This window comes from Microcaecilia unicolor, chromosome 2 (genome assembly GCF_901765095.1).
Source record: "Microcaecilia unicolor chromosome 2, aMicUni1.1, whole genome shotgun sequence".
NCBI classification, from domain to species: Eukaryota; Metazoa; Chordata; class Amphibia; order Gymnophiona; family Siphonopidae; genus Microcaecilia; species Microcaecilia unicolor.
Window position 1 is genome coordinate 573,173,633 of NC_044032.1, and position 26,731 is coordinate 573,200,363.

General features: G+C 42.3%; 1 protein-coding gene across 1 annotated transcript in view; it reads right to left on the bottom strand.

Annotated features, from left to right (window-relative positions):
• The window catches only part of C2H4orf47 (chromosome 2 C4orf47 homolog), a 74,209-nt gene that overhangs the window by 7,045 nt on the left and 40,433 nt on the right, over positions 1–26,731 (bottom strand). The window contains exons 4-7 of the mRNA XM_030192650.1: positions 25,541–25,678; positions 25,350–25,422; positions 14,833–15,009; positions 6,177–6,349 (exon numbers count right to left, since the gene is read on the bottom strand). Of these exons, the coding sequence (XP_030048510.1) occupies positions 6,177–6,349; positions 14,833–15,009; positions 25,350–25,422; positions 25,541–25,678 (561 nt within the window). The remainder of the gene's footprint in view (positions 1–6,176; positions 6,350–14,832; positions 15,010–25,349; positions 25,423–25,540; positions 25,679–26,731) is intronic.

Sequence of the window (26,731 nt, forward strand, 5' to 3'; positions counted from 1 at the left end):
CCTCCTCGAAATGCACCACCTGTTCCTCTGATCCCATCCCCACCAACTTACTAAACACCATCTCTCCTACTGTCACCCCCCCATCTGTCATATCCTCAACCTCTCTCTCTCCACTGCAACTGTCCCCGACACCTTCAAGCATGCTGTAGTCACACCACTCCTCAAAAAACCATCACTAGACCCTACCTGTCCTTCCAACTACCGCCCAATCTCCCTCCTACCCTTCCTCTCCAAGTTACTTGAACGTGCCGTTCACAGCCGCTGCCTTGATTTTCTCTCCTCTCATGCCATCCTCGATCCACTTCAATCCGGTTTTCGCCCTCTACACTCGACAGAAACGGCACTCACTAAAGTCTGTAATGACCTGTTCCTTGCTAAATCCAAAGGTCACTACTCCATCCTCATCCTCTTTGGCCTGTCCGCCGCCTTTGACACTGTCAATCATAATTTACTTCTTGCCACACTGTCCTCTTTTGGGTTCCAGGGCTCTGTTCTCTCCTGGTTCTACTCTTATCTCTCCCACCGTACCTTCAGAGTACATTCGCATGGATCTTCCTCCACCCCCATCCCGCTCTCTGTTGGAGTTCCTCAGGGATCGGTCCTTGGACCCCTTCTTTCTTCAATCTACACCTCTTCCCTGGGCTCGTTGATCTCATTTCACGGTTTCCAATATCATCTTTATGCTGATGACACCTAGCTCTATCTCTCCACACCAGACATCACTGCGGAAACCCAGGCCAAAGTATCGGCCTGCTTGTCCAACATTGCTGCCTGGATGTCCAAGCGCCACCTGAAACTGAACATGGCCAAAACCGAGCTTATTGTCTTTCCACCCAAACCCACTTCTCCTCTCCCTCCTCTCTCTATCTCAGTTGATAACACCCTCATCCTCCCCGTCTCATCTGCCCGCAACCTCGGAGTCATCTTCGACTCCTCCCTCTCCTTCTCTGCACATATCCAGCAGACAGCCAAGACCTGTCACTTCTTTCTCTATAACATCAGCAAAATTCGCCCTTTCCTCTCTGACCATGCCACCCGAACTCTCATCCACTCTCTCATTACCTCTCACCTTGACTACTGCAACCTACTCCGTACTGGCCTCCCACTTAACCATCTATCCCCCCTTCAATCCGTTCAGAACTCTGCTGCGCGTCTTATCTTCCGCCTGGACCGATAGGCTCATATCACCCCTCTCCTCAAGTCACTTCATGGCTTCCGCATCAGGTACCGCATACAGTTCAAGCTTCTCTTACTAACCTACAAATGCACTCAATCTGCAGCCCCTCATTACCTCTCTACCCTCATCTCCCCTTAAGCCCCTACCCGAAACCTCCGCTCACAGGACAAATCCCTCCTCTCAGTACCCTTCTCCACCACCGCCAACTCCAGGCTCTGTCCTTTCTGCCTCGCCTCACCCTATGCTTGGAATAAACTTCCTGAGCCCATACGCCAAGCCCCCTCCCTGCCCATCTTCAAATCCTTACTCAAAGCCCACCTCTTCAATGTCGCTTTCGGCACCTAACCATTATACCCCTATTCAAGAAATCTAGACTGCCCCAAATTGATTGACTGCACATTTTTGTCCTTTAGATTGTAAGCTCCTTTGAGCAGGGACTGACCTTCTTTGTGAAATTGTACAGCGCTGCGTAACCCTAGTAGCGCTTTAGAAATATTAAGTAGTAGTAGTTCCAGTCCATCTGCTCCAGCTTGTACCAGTCCGCGTGATCCAGCTTCTCCCTGCTTGTTCCAGTCCATCTGCTCCAGCTTGTACCAGTCCGCCCGATCCTGCTTCTCCCTGCTTGTTCCAGTCCGCCTGATCCAGCTCGTTCCAGTCCGCCTGATCCAGCTTGTTCCAGCTTGCTCCAATCCTGCTGTTCTGCTCCATATTATTCCAGCTTGCTCCAGTCCCGCTGCTGTGCTCTCCTCCGCACTCACCTGTTCCTGCCTGCCTGCCTGCTAGCCTCTCAACCAACCTCCAAATTATTCCAGCTTGTTTCAGTCCTGCGACCGAGCTCTCCACCGCACTCACCTGATCCTGCCTGCCTGTGAGCCAATCAACCAACCTGCCTTTCAACTTGCCTGCCTGTCTGCCCATCAACAACCTGCCTGCCTCCTAGCCTGCACAACTACCTACCTGCCTCCCCACCTGCCACCTTGCCAGCCCATCACTCTCCTGACTGACTGCTCACCCTTCAACCTGCCTGCCTCCCAGCCCATCTACCTGCCTGTCTGCCCCCCAGCCCAGCAACCTACTTCCCCCCATCAACCTACCTACCCGCCTGCCAATCTGCCTGTCAAACCACCATCACTACATATGCACCTGTAAACACCTCAGTCACTACTTATGGCACCCTTACACATTCTCTTAATTGCCCTGTCCCTTCCTAATCTATTCCCCCTCCCACCACTGCTGTATACCGCACTAACTCACTGCCCATCTATGTCCTCTCCCATCCTGCTCACTACTGCAATACCCTACCCACCCCCATCCCCCATCCCCCACCACCACACCATCTCTACTGTCTTTCTCCTCCTTCCTAGCTCTCAACCTTCAACACCTCCTTCCTGCCATGAACCCTTCCCCATTCCTCCTAAACGCATCCCGTCTTCGTCGCCTTCGTCGCCCTACCTCCCCCACCCTCCTCTGCACTCTCTTGCTCCTTCTCCTGCTATCCGCGGGAGACATCAATTCCAACCCAGGTCCCCCACACCTGTCCTCGTTCTTGTCCCATCCATGCAAACGTTTCCGCGATGTCTCCAATCTGATCTCTATTCCCCTCCTCCCCCCTCCTCCCTCCCCTTCTCGTGTGCCCTGTGGAATGCCCGCTCGGTCTGCAACAAACTTTCCTTCACCCATGATCTCTTCATCTCCCATTCCCTTCAACTGCTCACCCTAACTGAAACCTGGCTCACCCCCGACGACTGCCTCAGTCGCGGCCCTATGCCATGGAGGTTATCTCTTCTCCCATTCTCCCCGCCCAATTGGCCGCGGTGGCGTCGTCGGGTTACTACTTTCACACTCCTGCAGTTTTCAACCTCTCCTCCTACCGCAGTCTCACTGCTTCTCATCCTTTGAAGTTCACTCCATCCGTCTATTCTACCCGCTGCCACTCAAAGTTGCAGTCATTTACCGCCCCCCTGATAAGTCCCTCTCTTCCTTCCTTACCGACTTCGATGCCTGGCTCTCCGTTTTTCTTGAGCCCTCATCCCCATCCCTCATTCTTGGAGACTTTAACATACACACTGATGACCCATCCGACTCTTACGCTTCTCAGTTCCTCACTCTGACATCCTCCTTCAACCTCCAACTGAGCTCCACCACCCCTACTCACCAATCTGGCCACTGTCTTGACCTCGTCCTCTCCTCTACCTGCTCACCCTCCAATTTCTGATCAGCTCTTCCTCTCTCCTTGACCATCACCTGATCACCTTCACACTTCACCACCCTCCCCCTCAGTCCCGCCCAACACTAACCACTACTTCCAGCAGGCTGTCGATCCTCCCACCTTATCCTCTAGTATCTCTAATTCCCTCCCTTCCATTATGTCCTCCGAGTCTGTTGACCAAGGCTGTCTCCACTTACAATGCCATTCTCTCTCTCTGCACTGGACACCCTTGCACCGTCCATCTCCCGTCCCACAAGATGTACTAATCCCCAGCCCTGGCTGACCCCTTGCAACCTGATACCTTCGCTCCTGTGCCCGATCGGCTGAACGCCTCTGGAGGAAATCGCACCATACTGATTTCATTCATTACAAATTCATGCTATCCTCCTTCCAGTCCTCCCTATGTTTCGCCAAACAGGACTATTACACCCAAATTGACTAATTCCCTCAGCTCTAACCCTCGCGTCTCTTCGCCACCTTAACTCCCTCCTCAAAGTGCCCTCCGCTCCCACCCCCCCCCCCCTCACTCTCTCCTCAATCACTGGCTGATTACTTCCGCGACTAGGTGCAGAAGATCAACCTCATTCTCCACAAAACCATCTCCTCCTCTTCACCCTTTAACCCACCCCCTCAACCAAACCAACCCAGGCCTCATTCTCCTCTTTTCCTGATATCACTGAAGAGGAAACCGCCCATCTTCTCTCCTCCTCGAAATGCACCACCTGTTCCTCTGACCCCATCCCTACCAACTTACTCAAACCATCTCTTCCTATTGTCACTCCCTCCATCTGTCATATCCTCAACTTCTCTCTCTCCACTGCAACTGTCCCTGACACCTTCAAGCATGCTGTAGTCACACCACTCCTCAAAAAACCATCACTTGACCCTACCTGTCCCTCCAACTACCGCCCAATTTCCCTCCTACCCTTCCTCTCCAAGTTACTTGAACGTGCCGTTCATAGCCGTTGCCTTGATTTTCTCTCCTCTCATGCCATCCTCGATCTGCTTCAATCCGGCTTTCGCCCCTACACTCGACAGAAACGGCACTACCTAAAGTCTGCAACGACCTGTCCTGCCAAATCCAAAGGCCACTAATCCATCCTCATCCTCCTCGACCTATCCGCTGCTTTTGACACTGTCAGTCACAATTTACTTCTTGCCACACTATCCTCATTTGAGTTCCAGGGCTCTGTCCTCTCCTGGTTCTCCTCTTATCTCTCCCACCGTACCTTCAGAGTACATTCTCATGGTTCTTCCTCCACCCCCATCCCGCTCTCTGTTGGGAGTTCCTCAGGGATCTGTCCTTGGTCCCCTTCTTTTTTCAATCTACACCTCTTCCCTAGGCCCCCGATCTCATCTCACGGTTTCCAATATCATCTTTATGCCGACAACACCCAGCTTTATCTCTCCACACCAGACATCACTGGGAAACCCAGGCCAAGGTATCAGCCTGCTTATCCGACATTGCTGCCTGGAAGTCCAACCACCACCTGAAACTGAACATGGCCAAGACCGAGCTTATTGTCTTCCCACCCAAATCCACTTCTCCTCTCCCTCCACTCTCTATCTCAGTTGATAACACCCTCATCCTCCCCGTCTCATCTGCCCGGAACCTCAGAGTCATCTTCGACTCCTCCCTCTCCTTCTCTGCGCATATCCAGCAGATAGCCAAGGCCTGTCGCTTCTTCCTCTATAACATTAGCAAAATTCGCCCTTTCCTTTCTGAGCACACCACCCGAATTCTCATCCACTCTCTCATTACCTCTCGCCTTGACTACTGCAACCTACTCCTCACTGGCCTCCCACTTAGCCATCTATCCCCCCTTCAGTCCATTCAGAACTCTGCTGAACGTCTTATCTTCCACCTGGACCGATATACTCATATCACCCCTCTCCTCAAGTCACTTCACTGGCTTCTGATCAGGTACCGCATACAGTTCAAGCTTCTCCTACTAACCTACAAATGCACTCGATCTGCAGTCCCTCCCTACCTCTCTACCCTCATCTCCCCCTACGTTCCTACCTGTAACCTCCGCTCTCAAGACAAATCCCTCCTTTCAGTACCCTTCTCCACCACCGCCAACTCCAGGCTCCGCCCTTTCTGCCTCGCCTCACCCTATGCTTGGAATAAACTCCCTGAGCCCGTTCGCCATACCCCCTCCCTGCCCATCTTCAAATCCTTGCTCAAAGCCCACCTCTTCAATGTCGCCATTAGCACCTAACCACCATACCTTTATTCAGGAAATCTAGACTGCCCCAACTTGACATTTCGTCCTTTAGATTGTAAGCTCCTTTGGGCAGGGACTGTCCTTCTTTATTAAATTGTACAGCGCTGCGTAACCCTAGTAGCGCTGTAGAAATGTTAAGTAATAGTAGTAGTACTTACCAGCTCCATAGAAAAATAAAGACCGAGGAGGTCTCATGTGACAAAGCAAGACAGGAAATCACATGCACAGTAATGTCTCCTAAAAGTTTCCAAAAAGTGTTTCTAAGCCAAAGAAGCTTACCTATGCAGGCTGTATCAGATGATGTCACCCATTTCTGAGGGTTTGCTATCCTGCTTGTTCTCAGAGAGAAACTAACTCACCAAATGGAGAATAATTTCTTTACATTACTCTTAGTATGGAAAGGTATAGTCAAGTCCCTCAAGGTAATAAACCAATAAATGCAAAAGCACTGGTACTGCATGATTTTGTTCATCCTCCCATGAATAAATAGAGAAGAATAGAGACAAACGCCTGAGAAAGAGATGCTTAAAAGGCAGAGGTTCTAGAAGTAAACAGTACTTACTTTAGGACATATGCTTGTAGGATGCTTTGAACAGGCCGGGTCTTTGGTCCAGCTAGAGGATGGAAGATCTTTCCGGATTTATTAACAGTGACGTCTTTCTCACGCTTAACCTTATATGGCTCACTAGAGTGAGTAGGATAAGGCTCAAATGTTCCTGCTTTCATACCACCCATCTGTGATGAGAGTAAAACAAATCAAGTGGACAAGTGAAGTGGTCCTTCAGAGATAAAAGAAACCTAGCTATTAGCAGTATTATTTTATGCCAAATAATGAATGTTCAATATAAAATCATGATAGCAAACATAAAATCCTATAAAGGAAATCTGTTATTGGTGAGAAATATCCCTTTTATTGTTCATAGCTGCTAGGTTATATAAATTATAAAATAAATACAGCAAGACATTTTAGGCCATCATTTTGGTTATTTACAGAAGTTTAGCAAAATGTATGTTGCTGTGCCTTAATATATCTTTTGACTTTGTTTGGTATAATTCTTTGTCTTAAGGGTACCAAACAAATGTCTACTTTAAAAAGCTTCTTTACCTTTTTTTTTTTTTGGTCTATGGAATTTACATAAGTATTGCCATACTGGGAAAGACCAAAGGTCCATCAAGCCCAGCATCCTGTTTCCAACAGTGGCCAGTCCAGGTCACAAATAATCTTTTGTCCATTTCTTAACATAAGTACATATAAGTACATAAGTACATAAGTAATGCCACACTGGGAAAAGACCAAGGGTCCAGCGAGCCCAGCATCCTGTCCACGACAGCGGCCAATCCAGGCCAAGGGCACCTGGCAAGCTTCCCAAACGTACAAACATTCTATACATGTTATTCCCGGAATTGTGGATTTTTCCCAAGTCCATTTAGTAGCGGTTTATGGACTTGTCCTTTAGGAAACTGTCTAACCCCCTTTTAAACTCTGCCAAGCTAACCACCTTCACCACATTCTCCGGCAACGAATTCCAGAGTTTAATCACGCGTTGGGTGAAGAAATATTTTCTCCAATTTATTTTAAATTTACTACACTGTAGTTTCATCGCATGCCCCCTAGTTCTAGTATTTTTGGAAAGCGTGAACAGACGCTTCACATCCACCTGTTCCACTCCACTCATTATTTTATATACCTCTATCATGTCTCCCCTTAGCCGTCTCTTTTCCAAGCTGAAAAGCCTTAGCCTCCTTAGTCTTTCTTCATAGGGAAGTTGTCCCATCCCCGCTATCATTTCAGTCGCCCTTCGCTGTACCTTTTCCAATTCCACTATATCTTTCTTGAGATTTGGCGACCAGAATTGAACACACAATACTCAAGGTGCGGTCGCACCATGGAGCGATATAACGGCATTATAACATCCTCACACCTGTTTTCCATACCTTTCCTAATAATACCCAACATTCTATTCGCTTTCCGAGCCGCAGCAGCATACTGAGCAGAAGGTTTCAGTGTATTAACACGGGGAGGAATACCAGATGAAACTAAAAGAAGCCAAGAGAGAGATACGTCTGGCGAAAAATGGAAGAACAAATGGCTAGAAATGTAAGGAGGGGCGACAAAACTTTCTTCAGGTATATTAGTGAAAGGAGGAACACTAAAAAGGGAATTGTGAGACTGAAAGATGCTGAGAACCACTACATAGATAATGATGAAGAAAAAGCAAATTTGCTAAATAGATACTTTTGTTCTGTTTTCACAGAAGAAAATCCTGGAGCAGGACCACAATGGACTGGCAAAAGTACATGTGAGAATGGAGTGGATATAGCACCGTTCACGGAAGAGAGTGTGTGTGAACAACTTAAAAATCTAAAGGTGGACAAAGCAGTGGAACCGGATGGGATCCACCCCAGGATATTGAAGGAGCTCAGAGAGGTTCTGGCGGGTCCTCTTAAAGATTTGTTTAATAAATCCTTGGAGACGGGAGAGGTTCCGTGGGATTGGAGAATGGCAGAGGTGGTCCCTCTTCACAAAAGTGGTGATAGGGAAGAAGCTGGAAACTACAGGCCGGTAAGCCTCACTTCAATTATTGGAAAAGTAATGGAAGCGATGCTGAAGGAAAGGATAGTGAATTTCTTGGAAGCCAATCAGTTGCAAGATCCGAGACAACATGGTTTTATGAAAGGGAAATTGTGCCAAATGAATCTCATTGAATTCTTTGATTGGGCGACAGGAGAATTAAATCAAGGACATGCTATGGACGTAATCTACTTAGATTTCAGCAAAGCTTTTGACACGGTTCCCCACAGGAGGCTCTTGAATAAACTAGACAGGCTGAAGATAGGACCCGAAGTGGTGAACTGGATTAGGAACTGGTTGATGGGCAGACGCCAGAGGGTGATGGTAAATGGAGTTCGCTCAGAGGAGAGAAAGGTGAGTAGTGGAGTGCCTCAGGGATCGGTGCTGGGGCCGATTCTATTCAATATATTTGTGAGTGATATTGCCGAAGGCTTACAAGGTAAAGTTTGCCTTTTTGCAGATGACACCAAGATTTGCAACAAAGTGGACAACCCGGAGGGAGTGGAAAGCATGAAAAAAGATCTGCAGAAGCTAGAAGAATGGTCTAACGTTTGGCAATTAAAATTCAATGCGAAGAAATGCAAAGTGATGCACTTAGGGAGTAGAAATCCACAGGAGACGTATGTGTTAGGCGGGGAGAGTCTGATAGGTATGGATGGGGAGAGGGATCTTGGGGTGATAGTATCTCAGGACCCGAAGGCGACGAAACAGTGTGACAAGGTGGTGGCCGTAGCTAGAAGGTTGCTAGGCTGTATAGAGAGAGGTGTGACAAGCAGAAGAAAAGAGGTTTTAATACCCTGTATAAGATGTTGATGAGGCCCCACCTGGAATATTGTGTTCAGTTTTGGAGGCCGTATCTTGTGAAGGATGTTAAAAAAATGGAAGCGGTGCAAAGAAAAGCTACGAGAATGGTATGGGATTTGCGTTACAAGACGTATGAGGAGAGACTTGTTGACCTGAACATGTATACCCTGGAGGAAAGGAGAAACAGGGGTGATATGATACAGACGTTCAAATATTTGAAAGGTATTAATCTGCAAACGAACCTTTTCCGGAGAGGGGAAGGTGGTAGAACTAGAGGACATGAAATGAGATTGAAGGGGGGCAGACTCAAGAAAAATGTCAGGAAGTATTTTTTCACGGAGAGAGTGGTGGATGCTTGGAATGCCCTCCCACGGGAGGTGGTGGAGAGGAAAACAGTAACGGAATTCAAACATGCATGGGATAAACATAAAGGAATCCTGCTCAGAAGCAAGGGATCCCCAGAAGCTTAGCCGGTGGTGGGAGGCAGGGCTGGTGGTTGGGAGGTGGGGATAGTGCTGGGCAGACTTATACGGTCTGTGCCAGAGCCGGTGGTGGGAGGCGGGGCTGGTGGTTGGGAGGCGGGGATAGTGCTGGGCAGACTTATACAGTCTGTGCCCTGAAAAAGACAGGTACAAATCAAGGTAAGGTATACACAAAAAATGGCACATGTGAGTTTATCTTGTTGGGCAGACTGGGTGGACCGTGCAGGTCTTTTTCTGCTGTCATCTACTATGTTACTATCGACGACGACACCCAGATCCCTTTCTTGGTCCGTAACTCCTAACGTGGAACCTTGCATGACGTAGCTCATAGTCCCCAACTTGGCCATTGGCATTCATTCCCAGTCCTTGATGACCCCCAAATTGTCAGATTTTTAAGATATCTTTAATGAATATTCGTCTATTACATCACGACTAAAATCTTGTATGGTCTATCACTTTATTCACATATCAAAATCAGTACTCTAAATACAATCTTTATAAACTAAGATCACAAACACAAAATCATTGTTTATGTTACTACTACTACTATTTAGCATTTCTATAGCGCTACAAGGCATACGCAGCGCTGCACAAACATAGAAGAAAGACAGTCCCTGCTCAAAGAGCTTACAATCTAATAGACAAAAAATAAATATGTTGAGATAAGACAGTTGGTGTATCCTCCCTTATTACCAATATGTACTTCTGAATACTAATTACATCAGTTCCAATTCACTTATCTCACTCTGGTCCTTTGTTATGTTGAACTTGTAAATGGTCACCAAATTGACTCAACAATGAAAGCAATTATCGGTTATTTGACTTAGCCTTTTTAAAGATGCATTCTGCTGTTTCTAATCCATCTATACATGCCCCTGGATGTATTTGCTCCTGTCAGCAAACACTGGTGTCTTTTTATTAAAAAAAACAAAACAGCTCAGTCCTTTTGTACAACTCAGATCTCTCCCTTGTCAATGGTTATCTTATGTTAATTCTCAGTCTCTGATGACTTGTCAAATCCCTTTGCTTGAAAAACCTCTCAGGGCTATGAACAACTTTAAAAGCTTATTACACTTATAGCCTAGAATTAGCACTCCTTGATGACAAATTTTCTCTCGGTCTCAACACTGACCGTTATTTCAATTTTCTTCTTCAGGAGCCCTTACTATAAATACAAAATGCTACGATCACGTTCCTTGCCAAAAACATACTATACATTTCACATATAGTTTCTAAATACCATTTTAGAAATGTTACTACTACTACTTATAATTTCTATAGCGCTACTAGACGTACGCAGTGCTATACACTTGAACATGAAGAGACAGTCCCTACTTGACAGAGCTTACTAGTTAGAGCCCCCATGTGCTGCTGATGTCAGGTGTTCCTATAGTGAAACACTCCTACATTGACAGCTTTTAAACAAGTCTGTCACTGATTCTGTTAATTCCTACCAATAAAGCCCAATCTACCTCTTTGATGAGACCATTAGGCTCAACCGTATTCCACTCGTGTATTAGTTTCTGTTCTTTTAAAATTAATTGTTTGCTGCCATTTCCTCCTCGTGGCATTATCACTTGCAAAAGTACAATAAATTGTAACTCTTCTAATTTATGTTGATTCCTTATCCAATTCTCCTCAAGAGGAGTACCCCTATGCTGCAATTTAATATTGCTCACGTTGTGCAATTCTATACTTGATCTTACGCTTTGCTTCCCCTATATACCGCTTGTGGCATGGACACAATACCATACACCACCTGATGTGTATTACAATCTGTTCTGGAGCTTAACACAAACTCCTTCTGTATGTAGCTATCCATAATGATTTAGCATGAATCGCAAATTTACAATACACACAATTAAAACTTGGCGAGTATCCTGTAGCTTGCCCATTGTCATCTTTCATGACCCCTCCCGTTTTCAACAAAATCTCTCCTAAATTTCTACCTCTAAAATAAGAAAACCGAGGTGTTCTAATCCTGCATGTAGCGTCAATATTGGCCAATGTTTATAAATAATTCTCTATATATCTAATGATTGTGCTTAATAAGGCAATACACAAGTTAACCGTGTTTCCTGATTCTTAATCGATTTTTGTAATAACCAGTTTCTGTGTGCATTGCTTGCTCTTTTACTTGCTTTCCTAATAATCCTCTGAGGATAGCACCTTTGACTGATATGGACAAATTGCCCTATGGGTACACTTTCCTTCAACTTACTCGGATGGTGGCTTCTAAAATGCAGAATGGTATTTCTGTCTGTAGGTTTCCAGAATGCTTTAGTTAAAAAGCTGCCCTGATGATACTGTATATCTATATCCAGAAACTGTACTGTTACCCCCTCCCTGTGCTGTAAATGGTATCACAACTGTTTAAATACCTTTTATAAATTCTATTAATTTTTGATTCCCTCCTGACCAGATAAGCAATACATCGTCAATAAACCTTTTCCATATCACTATATCCCCTACATACTGTGAAGAATGTACAAACCTGTTCTCAAAATCTATCATGTACATACAGGCCACCATGGGGGCTACTGTAGCCCCCATGGCGACCTCTTTAATCTGCAAATAAAATTCCTCACAAAAGCAAAATAATTCTTTATGACCATATGGGATATTTGATTTAATAAATGGATTTGACTGTCTGATATATCTATTTCATTGAGAGTTCTATCTATCAATCTTAAAGCTACACCTGAGATGTAACACCTAGAGATACTAAAGAAATCTCCTTTTCCTGTGGCACAACCATCTCTTCCAAAATACGGATCACCTCTGATGAATCTAATACATAGGAAGGTATACCTCTAAGTGTTGGTTGTAAATAAAAATCCAGAAACTGTGAGAGAGGTTCAAATAGTGACCCTTTCCCCAATACTATCGGTCTACCAAGGGGAGAAGTTAATGACTTATGCGTTTTGGGTATAAATAATATACTTGGAATTTTAGGAAATTCACAATACAAATATCTGAATTCCCTTATTGATATCACTTGGCCTCTGTTAACATTTGAAACACCTCTTTTTGATATGCCCTTGTCAGATCTGCTTCCAACTTGTTAAAAAAAATCTGATCCATTAACTGCTGATATGCCTCTTGCTGGTATTGCTCCCTGTCCTGGATCACTACCCCCATCCCTTATCTGCCCTTGATAAAACTATGGATTGGTCCCGTTGTAAATCATATAAAGTCATCCTTTGATGCTTTGATAAATTGTTCCTGCTGTAACCCAAATTGTTTTCCTTAATTTGTAAATCTCTCATTACCAATTTTTGAAATGTGCCTATCACTGGGTCTACTGGCCTTGGAGGACACCATACTGAAGGCACTTGATGTGTTGCTAAAAATGATCCTTCTTGGGTTTTTTGATTTGTTATTTCTTCTAAATCTTGATCTTTTTTACCAAAATATTATTTTAATTTTAATTTTCAAAAACATTTTTGCAAAAACATTCTAACTGTAAAATTGAGTCGGAACAAATGATAAATCTAATGTTAACACTGACCTCTGTTAATAATTTAGAGGATAAATTATATATTGCCCCTTGTGTAATTGTATCTGGAACTGATTCTTCCAATATGTTATCTACTATTGTACCCGCCTGTTTGCTCTCCACGGTCTTACTGTAGGCGTGGCCACTGCCGACTTTAACAGGGATTTTGCTCCTAACTGTCCTATTTCTGTACTCAATTGCTCCCCTTATGATTGTAAATTATCTTTACCTCCTATTGTACTCTCTTTTCCCGAAGAATCACTAGAAGAATTTTAAAACGCAACTCTTTTATTCTTACGAGTTCTATGAGAGCGTCTATTGCTATCCATCCATGGATATATGTATCCTTTGGTATAATCTAGTTCATCTCTTTTGAACTTTGAAATCTTCTGTTGTCTCACTTCTGTTTTATATTTATCTATGGCCAACTGATGCTCTTTATAATGTTGGTCAAATTGAGCTGATGGTACTTGAGCTTTCAATTTCTCTATCTTGATATTATATTCCAAACATGATTCCTCTACCATTGTTTTCAATTTGTCAATAGTGATGAGCATTAAGTCTAAGGAACACTTGGCCACATATGTTGAAACCTCTAAAAACCAAGGCTCTTTATACAATCTCAACCCTCGTGGAACTCATTGTGAATGACAATATTCAACCAGTGCTAACGCATGAAACTCTGTGTGTATTATATATTTTTGTAATTTATTCTCTTATCTCAACATAAACAATGATTTTGTATGTGTGAATTTAGTTTATAAAGATTGTATTTAGAGTACTAATTTTGATATGTGAATAAAGTGATAGACCATACAAGATTTTAGTCATGATGTAATAGTTGATACATAGAAAAGGACTAATGATAGAATTGACAGCCCAAGTTTATAAATAGGTAATGAATATTCATGAGAGAGATGTGCATGCATATTACCCCATTGTATACAAATCTCTCATCTGCATATTCATTAGGGATAACCTAAAAATTTGTTTGTAGATCTGGAGAACTGGGAGCAAACACCAAAGCACTGAGCCTTAATTTCAGACTTTTGCCTTAAATATAGGATCTAATATTCAGCTGGCCTGGCCAGTATAGAAAGTTAAGGGCCAGTAGCAGTATTTAATGTTATTTGTAAATGTATCAGCATTATTCGTTTAACTAGCTCAGCTGAGAACTGAGGAACTGAGTTCGATTCCCACTTCAGGCACAGGCAGCTCCTTGTGACTCTGGGCAAGTCACTTAACCCTCCATTGCCCCATGTAAGCCTCATTGAGCCTGCCATGAGTGGGAAAGCGCGGGGTACAAATGTAACAAAAAATATATATATACATCACACTAATGATTGCGCCAGTGCCTCTCTGTTTTAAGTTAAGAAACAACAGTGCAGAATTATGTGGGGACACGGATATGTGACATTTGAGTAGTATTGAAGCTCTAGGCTATCTAGAAGCATTACTATTACTTCCAAAAGATTTATGAGGCATTCAGGATTATCTTAAACAACCAGCCTTCTAAAATTAATTCTGCTTTAGATTAGGATATATAATATGATTTATTGGAGCTGTGAGATTATATTTGTTGACAGTCTATTTTATTTTAATTTACATTTTGGTTTTTAGTTTTTGTAATATTTGTTTTTATTATTTCAGATGAAGTTTTGTATATTCTTAGCTATGTAGGTGCCAGCACTGAATATTTGAACAGCACCCGGATAACTTCTGAGTCGGTTGCTGACCTGGATATCTAATGCCAGTGCACAGACATGATTGCAGCATTGAATATCTGGATTAGATCAGGTTTTGAAAAAAAGATTAATTAATAGTTAATTGGTATCTTTGGAGTAATTTAAGGCAAACATACCGTTTTAGCAGGAGAACTTGGTCGGAAAGGCTTATCAATCTTTTTCTCTTCTGTTTTTTTGAGCGGTGGCAAAGGCTTGTCAACATGATAAGGATTGGCATCAAAATATTCCCTAGGATATAGGTTGAGCCTGAAAGGTCCCCCTTTCATCAGTTTAGCTTCCATATCAATCCCTCCCTGCAAAACAGAATTAGAATGAGGTTGGAAAACTATGTTGACTTACCTGCCTACTTGCCATTCATGTAGTTTGGTGCTTTATATACAAAAATTAACACATACATAAGAACATAAATGTTGCCCTACTGGATCAGACCATCTAGCCCAGTATCTTGTTTCCAACAGTGACCAGTCAGGTCACAAGTACCTAGTAGACACTCCAAAGGTAGCAAAATTCCATGCTACTTAACCTTAGGCATAAGCAGTGACTTTCTCCAGGTCTACTTAATAATGTAGACATGGAGAAAATTCTTCTAGGAATTTGTCCAAACCTTTTTCAAACCCAACTACACTAACTGCTTTTATCACTTCCTCTGAAAATAGAGTGGTAGCGGTGTTACCTTATGTGATGGGTAGCTCTAAAGTCACTGCTTTAATCCATAAATATTGGGAGATTTTACAGAATGCTCCCTGATAGCATATTGGAGGGGTAGAACTATAGGAGAAATGCTTACATATAAATGGGCAGATTATTTGCAGTGATGAGAATCTAATGTGGTAACTGCCAATGCTGTGCACTTACTTTGGAGGGAGTTAATTGGCAGGTGGCAGGGACTACACATAACACTGTTGCTAGAAATAATATGAATTGTAATAGCAACAATGTCATGTAGTTGATACAGTGTCCCTGTCAATTAAATTATATAGGCAAATCTAGAAGACCTATAAAACAGAGGCTGAATGAACACAAGTCTCGTATTAATACTGTTACTTTGTCAGCTCTCATTGTGAATTATTGGCGGGAGAAACATCATGATTGAACAGATATTAGGTGGCATCTTATTGATAAGATAGAAATGGGAAAGCAGGGGGGTGACATTAATAGTCTGCTTAATTATAAAGAGCAATGGTGGTTCTTTTCACTAGGGACCGTGACCCCAGGAGGTTTGAATTTGGAAATAGATTGGACCACAGCTATGTAAATTGATCTGGTGATGTCATTGTTTTTTTTAGCAATTTCATTGGTGCAAAAGGGTTATGTGATATGTTTAAAATTCACTCAGTGTTGGGGTGTTAGTCACAATATGAGGCAAACACTGATGCAGTATGTGCGATTCTTCAAGCATAGGGTATGTATGTTTCACTTTATGTAGTCAATTTTAAGTACAGATAGTTTTCTGACTGATGATGATTTTATTTTGTAGTTTTGGAAGACCACACCCTGAGGCAGCATTCTGCAAAACATGCCACATGTTGGTGGAGGCGTCCGTGCTTTGCAAAATGTAAAAATAATTTGACGAAGGTGAACTATTTTGGAGCATTTTAAAGTATTTTCTACAGAAGGCACTGAAATTAGTAAACTTGGTTGAAATAAATATTTAAAATTTTCAAGAACTTTGTTGTACTGCTTGAAACTGAATTTGGAAAAAGAAAAAGGAAATATCAGATACAGCTGGGTTTTCATTTGAGAATTTACCACTTTCTCCAACAATGAGTTCCAGAGCTTAACTATACATTGAAAGAAAAAAAAATTTTTTTTCTATTTGTTTTAAATGTGTTACAATGTGACTTCATGGAGTGTCCCCTAGTCTTTGTACTTTTTGAAACAGTAAACAATCGATTCATATTTATGCATTCCATTCCATTCAGAATTTTATAGACCTCAATCATATCTCTCCTCAGTTGTCTCTTCTCCAAGCTGAAGAGCACTAACTTCTTTAGTCTTTCCTCATATGGGGATCCTTCCATCACCTTAATCATTTTTGTCGCCCTTCTTTGTACCCTTTCCAGTTTTAATTGAGATGTGGCAAACACAATTGCACAAAATACTCAAAGTGCAGTCTCACAATGGTACAAAACAGAGCAATTATGATATTCTTTGTTTTATTCTCTCTTACTTTCCTAACATTCTGTTTACTTTTTTGGCTACCACCACACACTAGGTAGAACTGAGACCTGAAACAAATTAAGCTTTTGCAATCTTGTTTAGGAAGGTGTTCTAAATCTGGGAGACCACTACAGTGAAAATATTGCCACCATATGACAGGGCAGTTCTCATGCACAACATCCACTCAGGTGTTAAAGTGGAACATAAGCTAATGAAAATTTATAATGTGACCTCATTAACAGGACCACTTTAAAGTGAGTGCAACCACATTAATGCTGCTGCACTAGGTATCTCAAGTTTCTAGATGTAATAAACAACTGATTCTTGGAGCAGTTGGTCCAGGAACCAACAAGAGGGGGAGCCATTTTGGATCTGGTCCTTGGTGGCGTGCAGGACATAGTGTGAGAGGTGGCGGTGTTGGGTCCCCTGGGAAAGAGTGATCATAACATGATCAAGTTTGAGCTACTATCTGGGATGAACCCGCAAAGGAAATCTACTGTAGCTGCATTTCATTTTTGAAAGGGTGACTATAATAAAATGAGGAAAATGATTAAAGAGAAACTAAAAGGAGTAGCTGCAAAGGTTAGGACACTAAGGGCCAGATGCACTAAACTAAACGAGGCTTTAATGAGCCTTTAACGACCCTTTAACGAACAGTTTTCCTACCCTGGCATGCATTAAAGCCCAATTTCCGACGTCAGTAGCAGTAAACGAAAATGGAATGCAGATGAGCAAATTGTGTAGAAACCCTATTGAAATGAGATGCACTAAACTTTTCCGATTGCCTTAACGGTGGAAATCGCCAGAAAATTTAACGAGAGGTTGTACCTCTCATTAGCTAAACTCCAAAGGCTTATATACAATAGCTCCAGTTCTTGTCTAGTCTCGTTCCAACTACTTCCCCACCAAAGCTATCTCTTCAGGGATCGAATCCCGTCCTGCCGTGTTTGGAACCCCCAGACCAGGAAGGAACACATGGACGAGCAACAAATTGTAATTTGCAAAGGTTTAATGTCAAGCTGAAAGTCTCCTTTGCCCACTCTCACTCATATCAGTCCTATCTCTCTCCTCCCTCCCTTCTATCCCATTCCTGGCCTGGGTATCTCCTCCCCTCCAGTCTCTTCAGCGACTCAGGTCTCCCTCTCTCTCTCTGCCTGGTTTCTGACACTGCTGAGTCTTTTACAATGGCAACTCCTCCGTCTCTTTTGTCTGAGCTTGAGGTCTCCCTGTTCACTGTTTTGGCTCCCGTAGGTTTGGGGAAGGCTAAACAGGACACCACCTCGCTGGACTCTTTACTGCAATTATTTTGGGGGCTTTCTCCGTAAAGTTCTTCTGCCTATTCGACAGTTTTAACTAATGTTTTGCACTGTAAAAGCCGTTTTACTGTGGAGCGCTCTCTGAGCTGTGCTGTACGCTGTTTGCGTTGAAAGATTCCTTAATGTAAGTTGCAGTCCGCTACTGTTAAAGTTTCAACTGTGGAATCTGACTGTCAGGTCTTGCGGGACGGTGACTTCTCTGGAAAGGGAGCATGATAATTTACAGCAGTCTTTCGAGAGCCAATCTTCTCCTGCTTCAGCTGACAGGGGTGGAGATGATAATACCCAGCCTGCTAATATACCATGCACTGAATGTGAATTACTTAAGTGTACATGTCAGTCTCTGGAAAGGGAAAACTCTCTATGAGAGGCACATGTTCTTTTCAGAGTGAAATGCAGCAATGCGAGTCTTCTCTTACTTCTGTGAATAAGCAGCTGGCTGACACACAGGCAGCTCTGGAGACAGAGATGTTCCACTTGCTTTACCAGGCATTGAAACAAACTTCTGAGGGTGATGCTCCTTCTTTGCATGGTGATATTTATTACAGGCATGGGGCATGTCTTACTCTGCCCAGCAGAGTTAGTGAATGCAAGTGAGCTGCAACGAACAGCTCATTTGCATTCCCTATCCTTCGTGCATTCTTAGTTTTTTCCAATTCGGTAAGTTCTTTTACGTTTTACATTCTTTTACATTTGGTTGATGCATCTGGGCCTAAATCAGGCGTGGACGTTATTCAAAAATACCATCTTGGAAGCCCAGACCAGATGCATTCCACGTTGCAAAGGTGGAAAGAAGAGAAAACGTCAGCCAGCATGGTTAAAAGGTGAAGTAAAAGAGGCCATTACAGCCAAAAGATTGACCTTCAAAGAATGGAAAAAGGACACAAATTAAGAAAAATCAGAAACAACATAAGCATTGGCAAGTCAGATGCAAAGCATTAATTAAGGAGGCTAAAAGAGACTACGAAGAGAAACTTACCACAGAGGCTAAAACTCACAGTAACAACTTTTTCAGGTACATCAGAAGCAGAAAGTCTGCAAGGGAATCCGTGGGACTGTTGATCACACAGGAGCAAAAGGGGCGCTTAAGGAGGACAAGGCCATAGCAGAGAAACGGAATGAATTCTTTGCTTCTGTCTTTACAGAATAAGATATAAGAGATATGCCTGAACCAGAAAGGTTTTCAAGGGTGATGATGCAGAGGAACTGAAAGAAATCTCGGTGAACCTGGAAGATGTACTGAGCTAAATTAACAAATTAAAGAGTAGTAAATCACCTGGACCGAATGGCATACATCCAAGGTACTCAAAGAACTCAAGCATGAAATTGCTGATCTGCTGTTAGTAATATGTAACCTGTCATTAAAATCGTCTGTAGCACCTGAAGATTTGAGGGTAGCCAATGTGACGCCAATTTTTTAAAACGGTTCTGGGGTGATCCGGGTAATTATAGACCAGTAAGCCTGACATCAGTGCAGGGCAAAATAGTGGAAACTATTATAAAGCATAAAATTACAGAACACATAGACAAACATGGTTTAATGGGAGAGAGTCAGCATGGGTTCAGCCAAGGGAAGTCTTGCCTCACCAATTTGCTTTATTTCTTTGAAGGCATGAATAAACATGTGGATAAAGGTGAGTCGGTTGATGTAGTGTATCTAGATTTTCAGAAAGCTTTTGATAAAGTTCCTCATGAGAGACTCCTGAGAATAGGAGGCAAGGTTCTGGTGTGGATTAGGAATCAGTTATTGGACAGAAAACAGAGGGTAAGTTAAATGGACATTTCTCTCAATGGAGGAGGGTGAACAGTGGAGTGCCGCAGGGATCTGTACTGGGACCAGTATTATTTAATATATTTATAAATGATATGGAAATCGGAACGATGAGTGAGGTGATCAAATTTGCAGATGATACAAAACTATTCAAGGTTGTTAAAACATATGCGGATTGTGAAATATTGCAGGAAGACCTTAGGAAATTGGAAGACTGGGCATCCAAATGGCAGAGGACAAATGCAAAGTGATGCACATTGGAAAGAATAATCCAAATCATAGTTACCTGATGCTAGGGTCCACCTTGGGGGTCAGCACTCAAGAAAAAGATCTGAGTGTCGTAGATAATATGCTGAAATCTTCTGCTCAGTGTGCGGCAGCGGCCAAAAAAGCAAACAGGATGCTAGGAATTATTAGGAAAGGGATGGTGAATAAGACCGAAAATACTTTAATGCCTTTTTATCGCTCCATGGTGCGTCCGCATCTTGAGCATTGCATTCAGTTCTGGTCGCTGTATCTCAAAAAAGATATAGCGGAATTAGAAAACATTCAAAGAAGAGCAACCAAAATGATAAAGGGGATGGAACGCCTCTCGTATGAGGAAAAGCTAAAGAGGTTAGGGCTCTTCAGCTTGGAAAAGAGACGGATGAGGGGAGATATGATTGAGGTCTACAAAATCCTGAGTGGTGTAGAACGAGTAGAAGTAAATTGATTTTTTACTTGTTCCAAAAGTACAAAGACTAGGGGACACTTGAGGAAGTTACATGGAAATACTTTTAAAACAAATAGGAGGAAATATTTTTTTCACACAACAAATAGTTAAGCTCTGGAACTCTTTGCTGGAGGATGTGGTAACAGCAGTTAGAGTACCTGGGTTTAAAAAAGGTTTGGACAAATTCCTAGAGATAGACATGGGAAGCAACTGCTTGACCTGGGATTTGTAGTATGGAGTGTTGCCATGATTTGGGTTTCTGTCAGGTACCTGTGACCTGGCTTGGCCACTGTTGGAAAACAAGATACTGGGCTAGATGGACCATTGGTCTGACCCAGTATGGCTACTCTTATGTTCTTATGATAACAAATCACTTTAACAAAGCAAAATAATGTTGAAAGCAAACAGCCAAAACTAGTTACGCACATAATTACAGAATAATGGTGCTCGTAAATTGAGGTACAAATCTTTTTGTTATTGCAAATGGCCATGCCTAATTTAGGCACAATTCTCTGCTTAAGAGTATATTCTATAAACTACGGTTACTTGCAATTTCTCATGATCTTTTGCTGCGCTTGTTTGATGTTTTTTTCTGGAGTTTGTTTTTCGCAGTTTGAAGTTATCTTATTTTCTATAGTATTTGTATTAGCTTTGGGGGCATTACGGTTAAGGAGTTGGTTGCTGATTCAAAAAGAGCTGTGGGTGTGACTGGGTTGCTAGAGAAAGATGTATTCCTGGGTAAGGAGATATATCTGCATATTAGAAGCTTGAATGATCAATTAGGGGAGGGTATGTGGTTATGTTTGAGGCGGAGTACTTCTTTGGTCTCTTGTCCCGTTAGTTGGGCAGAGAGAATATCAAGTATTCGGCCTTCAGGTGGTCTATACGGTTTGTTCATTTGGATGGGAATCCTGAAGTTGTTATCAGTTTATTGCTGTGTTAAAAGCTGTGTCTTTGCTGCTGTGGGTTGCACACCGAGTCATTATAGCTCTCATTCTTTTAGAACTGGTGCGGCTTCTGAGTTGGCTGCTGCAGGGGGTGAGGGGTGGTCCTGTTGGGTTAATCAAACAGGTGGGTAGATGGGTTTTCTTCTAATTACAAAAGCTATATTAAGATATGTTTCTTAATGTATTTTCTTTATTAGCTGTTATCCTGCACTTGTTGCCTGTGGAGGTCTGCATTTAGCTGTGTGGTCACTCCTTCGTATTTTGGGCATGGAAATGAGCTGTGGAGTCTTGTCGGGTAAACGTCTTGGTCTTGCTCATCAAGAGTTTTCATTCATTGGCTGGGCCAGCAGGGATCCTATTGGAACTGCTGATGCCAGTGCTGCTGATGCACATTTTTCATATCCTGATAGTATTTTAAATCATGGGAGGTGTAATGATTTATATAGAAATAAAGGGGTGGATATTAATTAGGAAACTGAAGAGAGATTTGCTTTTGATAATTTGTCAATTTCCTAGTTCTAGAATTGTTTGGGCTTGCATAATTCTTAGGTTGGTGTGGAATGGGGCTGTAGGTGAAAGCAAATTGAGCACTTGCAGAAGCGTGTGAATGGTGATGTGTCTAGATTTATGGGATATGGTTGGGGGTTTGGTGCTTTCACATGAATTACTAACGACTGATTGTCCTGGCTTGTATAGAGTGGATGGTGTGCATCTTTCAGAGATGGAGGAGTGGCCTAGTGGTTAGGGTGGTGGACTTTGGTCCTGGGGAACTGAGTTCAATTCCCAGCACAGGCAACTCCTTGTGACTCTGGGCAAGTCACTTAACCCTCCGTTGCCTGCTGCATTGAGCCTGCCATGAGTGGGACAAGTGGAGGGTAAACAAAAAAAATATTTTTGAGTACCAATTCAAGATTCATTCAAGATTTGTGGTGGGGGAGGGGGGGGGAGAAGACGTGATTCTTATCACCGTATTAGGGCCAGGCAGCCAATGTGATTGGGAATGAGGGAGTAATTGCATTTGAAGTTATGGGGATGGAATTGGTTTGAGAGCGATACCTCATCGAGCCACAGTGAGGGCTTGGTGATACCGCAAGGCTCGATTGAATATGAATGAGTATTTTGATTTATGTGGCAAATGCATTGGGAATAGGGGCTAGATCGTCACTGACTAGCCTGACTGTTAAGGGTTTGGAAGGGTTGGTAGAGGCCGTCTGGTTTGTAGGAATTCTGTTGTATATGATAATATTGTTATGGTTAAAATGTATATAAAAGAGCTCAGCCAATTCGTGCCAATGTGATTGTCTTGTAATGATTTATTCCATTATCTACTTAATAATCTACTTAATAAGTGGTGAGTGGTGTGCAAATGCCAAAGTTAAATTTTTAAAATATGTTTTTAATTTTTCTTTGGTTTATGTTTTTAGTATTTGTATCTTTTCTTTTCATGTTATTATTTATGGTGTGTTTTAATTGCTGCATTTTTAGTTGCCCTGATGCAGCCCTTTGCCAGGGCAAAATGTGACTCATATCAGGCCATTGTAAGATTGCTGTGTTTGAATTAAAGTTTCTTCAACGCCAAGATGTGTATTTGGACTGCCATGATGAATTTACTGTCAGCATTTATTGAGATGTGTCCTGTTTTTATGTGTTGCTGATGCAGCTTGCCATAACATCTTTATATGTCCTTTTGTGTTACTGATTTTATTGTGTTTTTACTGTAACCTGTTTAGAATTGGCAGATAGTGTAAAAACTTTTTAAATAAAGTAACCCATAATCTCTCTTCTCCCCAGGTTTTAAGATACACAATTTTCCAGAAAGCTAATGCTCACAAGTCCAGATTCCTCACCAACAGAGGCAGGTCCTGTCTCATCACTCCTTCAGGACTGATACAACTTTGTTCTGAAGTTCCTATATATTTATTTTTTTGCTTATACTTTCATAACTTTTTAAAAATACTCCTTAATTGAAATAGTATATTGCAACCCTATATGTGTTTTTTGATATTGTTAAATTGAACCTTTGTCTCTACTTGATTTTACAACTTAACAAAAATTCTGTACTGTAAAGGAGTCTCACAGAGAATCCTGAAGAATCATATATAACTACCATTCTTAAGACTGAGTATTAGTGTATTAGTGAATCTAGCATCCCATTCTGCTTTGGATAATGCTGAAGTTAAAATAGGTCACCTTTCAGGTCTGACTGAAAGATCATTGTAAATAATTTTGTTTTTTTAACTTTGAGTCCATGGATTTCTGTATCATGTGCTCTCTAACCAACTGACAATCACTGCAGAAATGCTTTGGAGATTTGAATCTACAGTAGAAGTCTGAAAATCCGGATCACTCAGAAATTGGGTCAGTCCAGATTTTTGGATTTTCTGGATTCTCTTGCAGCAGCTATCTTCCTTCTGCCAATTTCTTCCATCACTATAAAATTGATGCTGGCTTCATACTTTGAACTGTAACGCTGTCAAGTGTTGGTGGTGCTGAGCTGGAATCATTTTGATAGCATCATTTGATAGCAATGGGCAAACCGGCAGGAGGTAAGCACCTGTCTAAAGGAGAGGCCCAAGCCCCAAGCCCCTCCTTGTGGCTATGCCTCCTCCCTTCCTTTCCTCCCCTCCCCCCCCATGGTCCAGCATATCTCCCTCCCTCCTGGCCCTGCCCATAGCTTCCCCATGTACAAACCTTTTAAGAAGTCTTTGGTGCTGCAGCAATACGGCAGCCTTACTCACAGGCTACCTCAGCTTGCACCCTGCTCTTCCCTCTGACCATCCCACCCCTTCCGATGCAACTTCCTGTTTTCTGTGGGGCGGGATGGATCAGAGGGAAAGGCAGGGTGCAGGCCGGAGGCAGCCTATGAGTAAGGCTGCCGCTAGTGCTGCAGCACCGAATACTTCTTAAAAGGTTTGTACACCAGGGGAGCCATAGGCAGGGCCGGAAGGGGAAGTTGAGACGCCAGACTATGCAAGGGAAGGAGGGGAGGAGGGAGGAAGGTAGTCCGGATTCGTGGGCGGTGGGCCGGATTCTCAGTGCGGTCGTCACGAAAATGAAAGGGTCCAGATTTTCCGGACTTCTACTGTACCACGTTAATTGAAATAATTAAAGGGCTGCCTTGTTTTGTTTTCTCTCCAGCACCTGTGGGACTTCTGATACTTTGTGTATATAAGTACATAAGTATTGCCATACTGGGAAAGACCAAAGATCCATCAAGCCCAGCATCCTGTTTCCAAAAGTGGCCAATCCAGGTCATAAATACTGGCAAGATCCCAAAAAAGTACAAAACATTTTATACTGCTTATCCCAGAAATACTGGATTTTCCCCAAGTCCATTTAATAATAGTCTATGGAATTTTCCTTTAGGAAGACGTCCAAACCTTTTTTAAACTCCGCTAAGCTAACCACCTTTACCACATTGTCTGGCAACAAATTCCAGAGTTTAATTACACGTGTAGCTGAAACAAGTCTTGGAAAAATACAAGTGGGCATTTACTAACCAGCATGATCTATAATGGCATTTTCCTCACATTAGGGTGCTTTTACTAAAGCTTAGCATGCACTAAATGCTGAGTGTCCTATTTTATACCTATGGGCCACATGGCACTTAGCGCATGCTAATGTCCATTAGCGCATGCCATTATTATTTGTGCCAACGCTTTAATATTTACTTAAACATGAACTTCCTATGAGATTTATAGCATCGAGAAAGATTAAATAATTTTACCTTCTTCCTACCTCCTATGCCATAGGCTTCAACAGAATACGAATATGGCTTTCCTATGGTAAGATTAGGATACCTGTTAGAAGTAAATGAATAACATTGAGATATCAAAATTAAACAGGTGGGGGCAGTAAGTGCATTTCGGTGAAGGGATTCAGATATAATAAATACACAATGCATTTTGAATCTCTTACCCATATCCAGTTCCTTTCTTTCCTGGGTTTGTGTAAAAGTTTTTTCCTGGTGCAACATATGGCTCCCGGGTTTTCATTTGACTACTAAAGGCTGGTACTGAACCACCTATTGTTCCATAGTAGCTGCCTAACCCTGAACTTAAAAATATAAACCAACATTAATTCACATGCAGAATAAAGAGAAAGTATACATAAATTACTGCTAGCCTAGAGGGTGCCTATTTGGAGTCTACTTTCCTTTATAAAATACTAGCATAAAGGAGTTTTTAGGTGTGAGTACTTATGCCAGTAATGGAGCTGATGCACATATAACATAAAATGCTATAAGTTACATGTATATTTCTAGATAGAAATATACCTGTAACTTATAGCATTCTATGTTGTATGTGTGAGCCCCGCTAAGTTGCCATGCATGGGAATGCCCACCTGCAAAGTATATGCTATTGAAGATATGCACATATGTACAGAATTGGCACTAATAAATGTGGTCAAATTTTACATACTGTGAAGAGAGGCAGATGTAAATATGCAATTCCCAAAGTTCTCTCATTCACTAAACTTAATTTTTGTGGGCATAAGGGAACACATTTTTCCTTTACCATCACCAAATTTCCTCATCAGTCCATCAATTTTCAAGTCCACTTTTCTTCCATACAATGTAAATATCTTTTGAACACTATTCCAAAATGGTAGATGATATTAAGTACTTATCTTAATTTTAAAGTTTCTTCACCATGCAACCACAGAAAATACACTTCTGACATAATGCTACGTTTCACAGTGGACTGCGTCAGGGAAGTATTCTCTGTGAAAGAAATAATACATTGTTAATGCAAAAAAGCATATATTGGTCAAACTACCAGACCTCTTAAGATACATCTTAACAAACATAAATCCTGTATTAAAAATGAACAAATTTCAGCTCCATTAGTATCTCATTGGCTTCAAGAAAAGCATCTTGCTACTGACATACATTTGGAATGTTTAGACTCTGTAATATGTGGACAGAAGAGTGGTGATTATGAATGATCGCCATTGGAGCCGACTCTGTGGGTGCTTGAGCACCCCCAATATTGAGAAAATTCCTTGTATGTGTCCAGGGAGGGGTTATTTTCATTGGGCTTAGCACCCCCAATAATTTTGAAAAGTTGGCTCCTATGATGATTGCTAAATTACAAGGAACAGTAATGG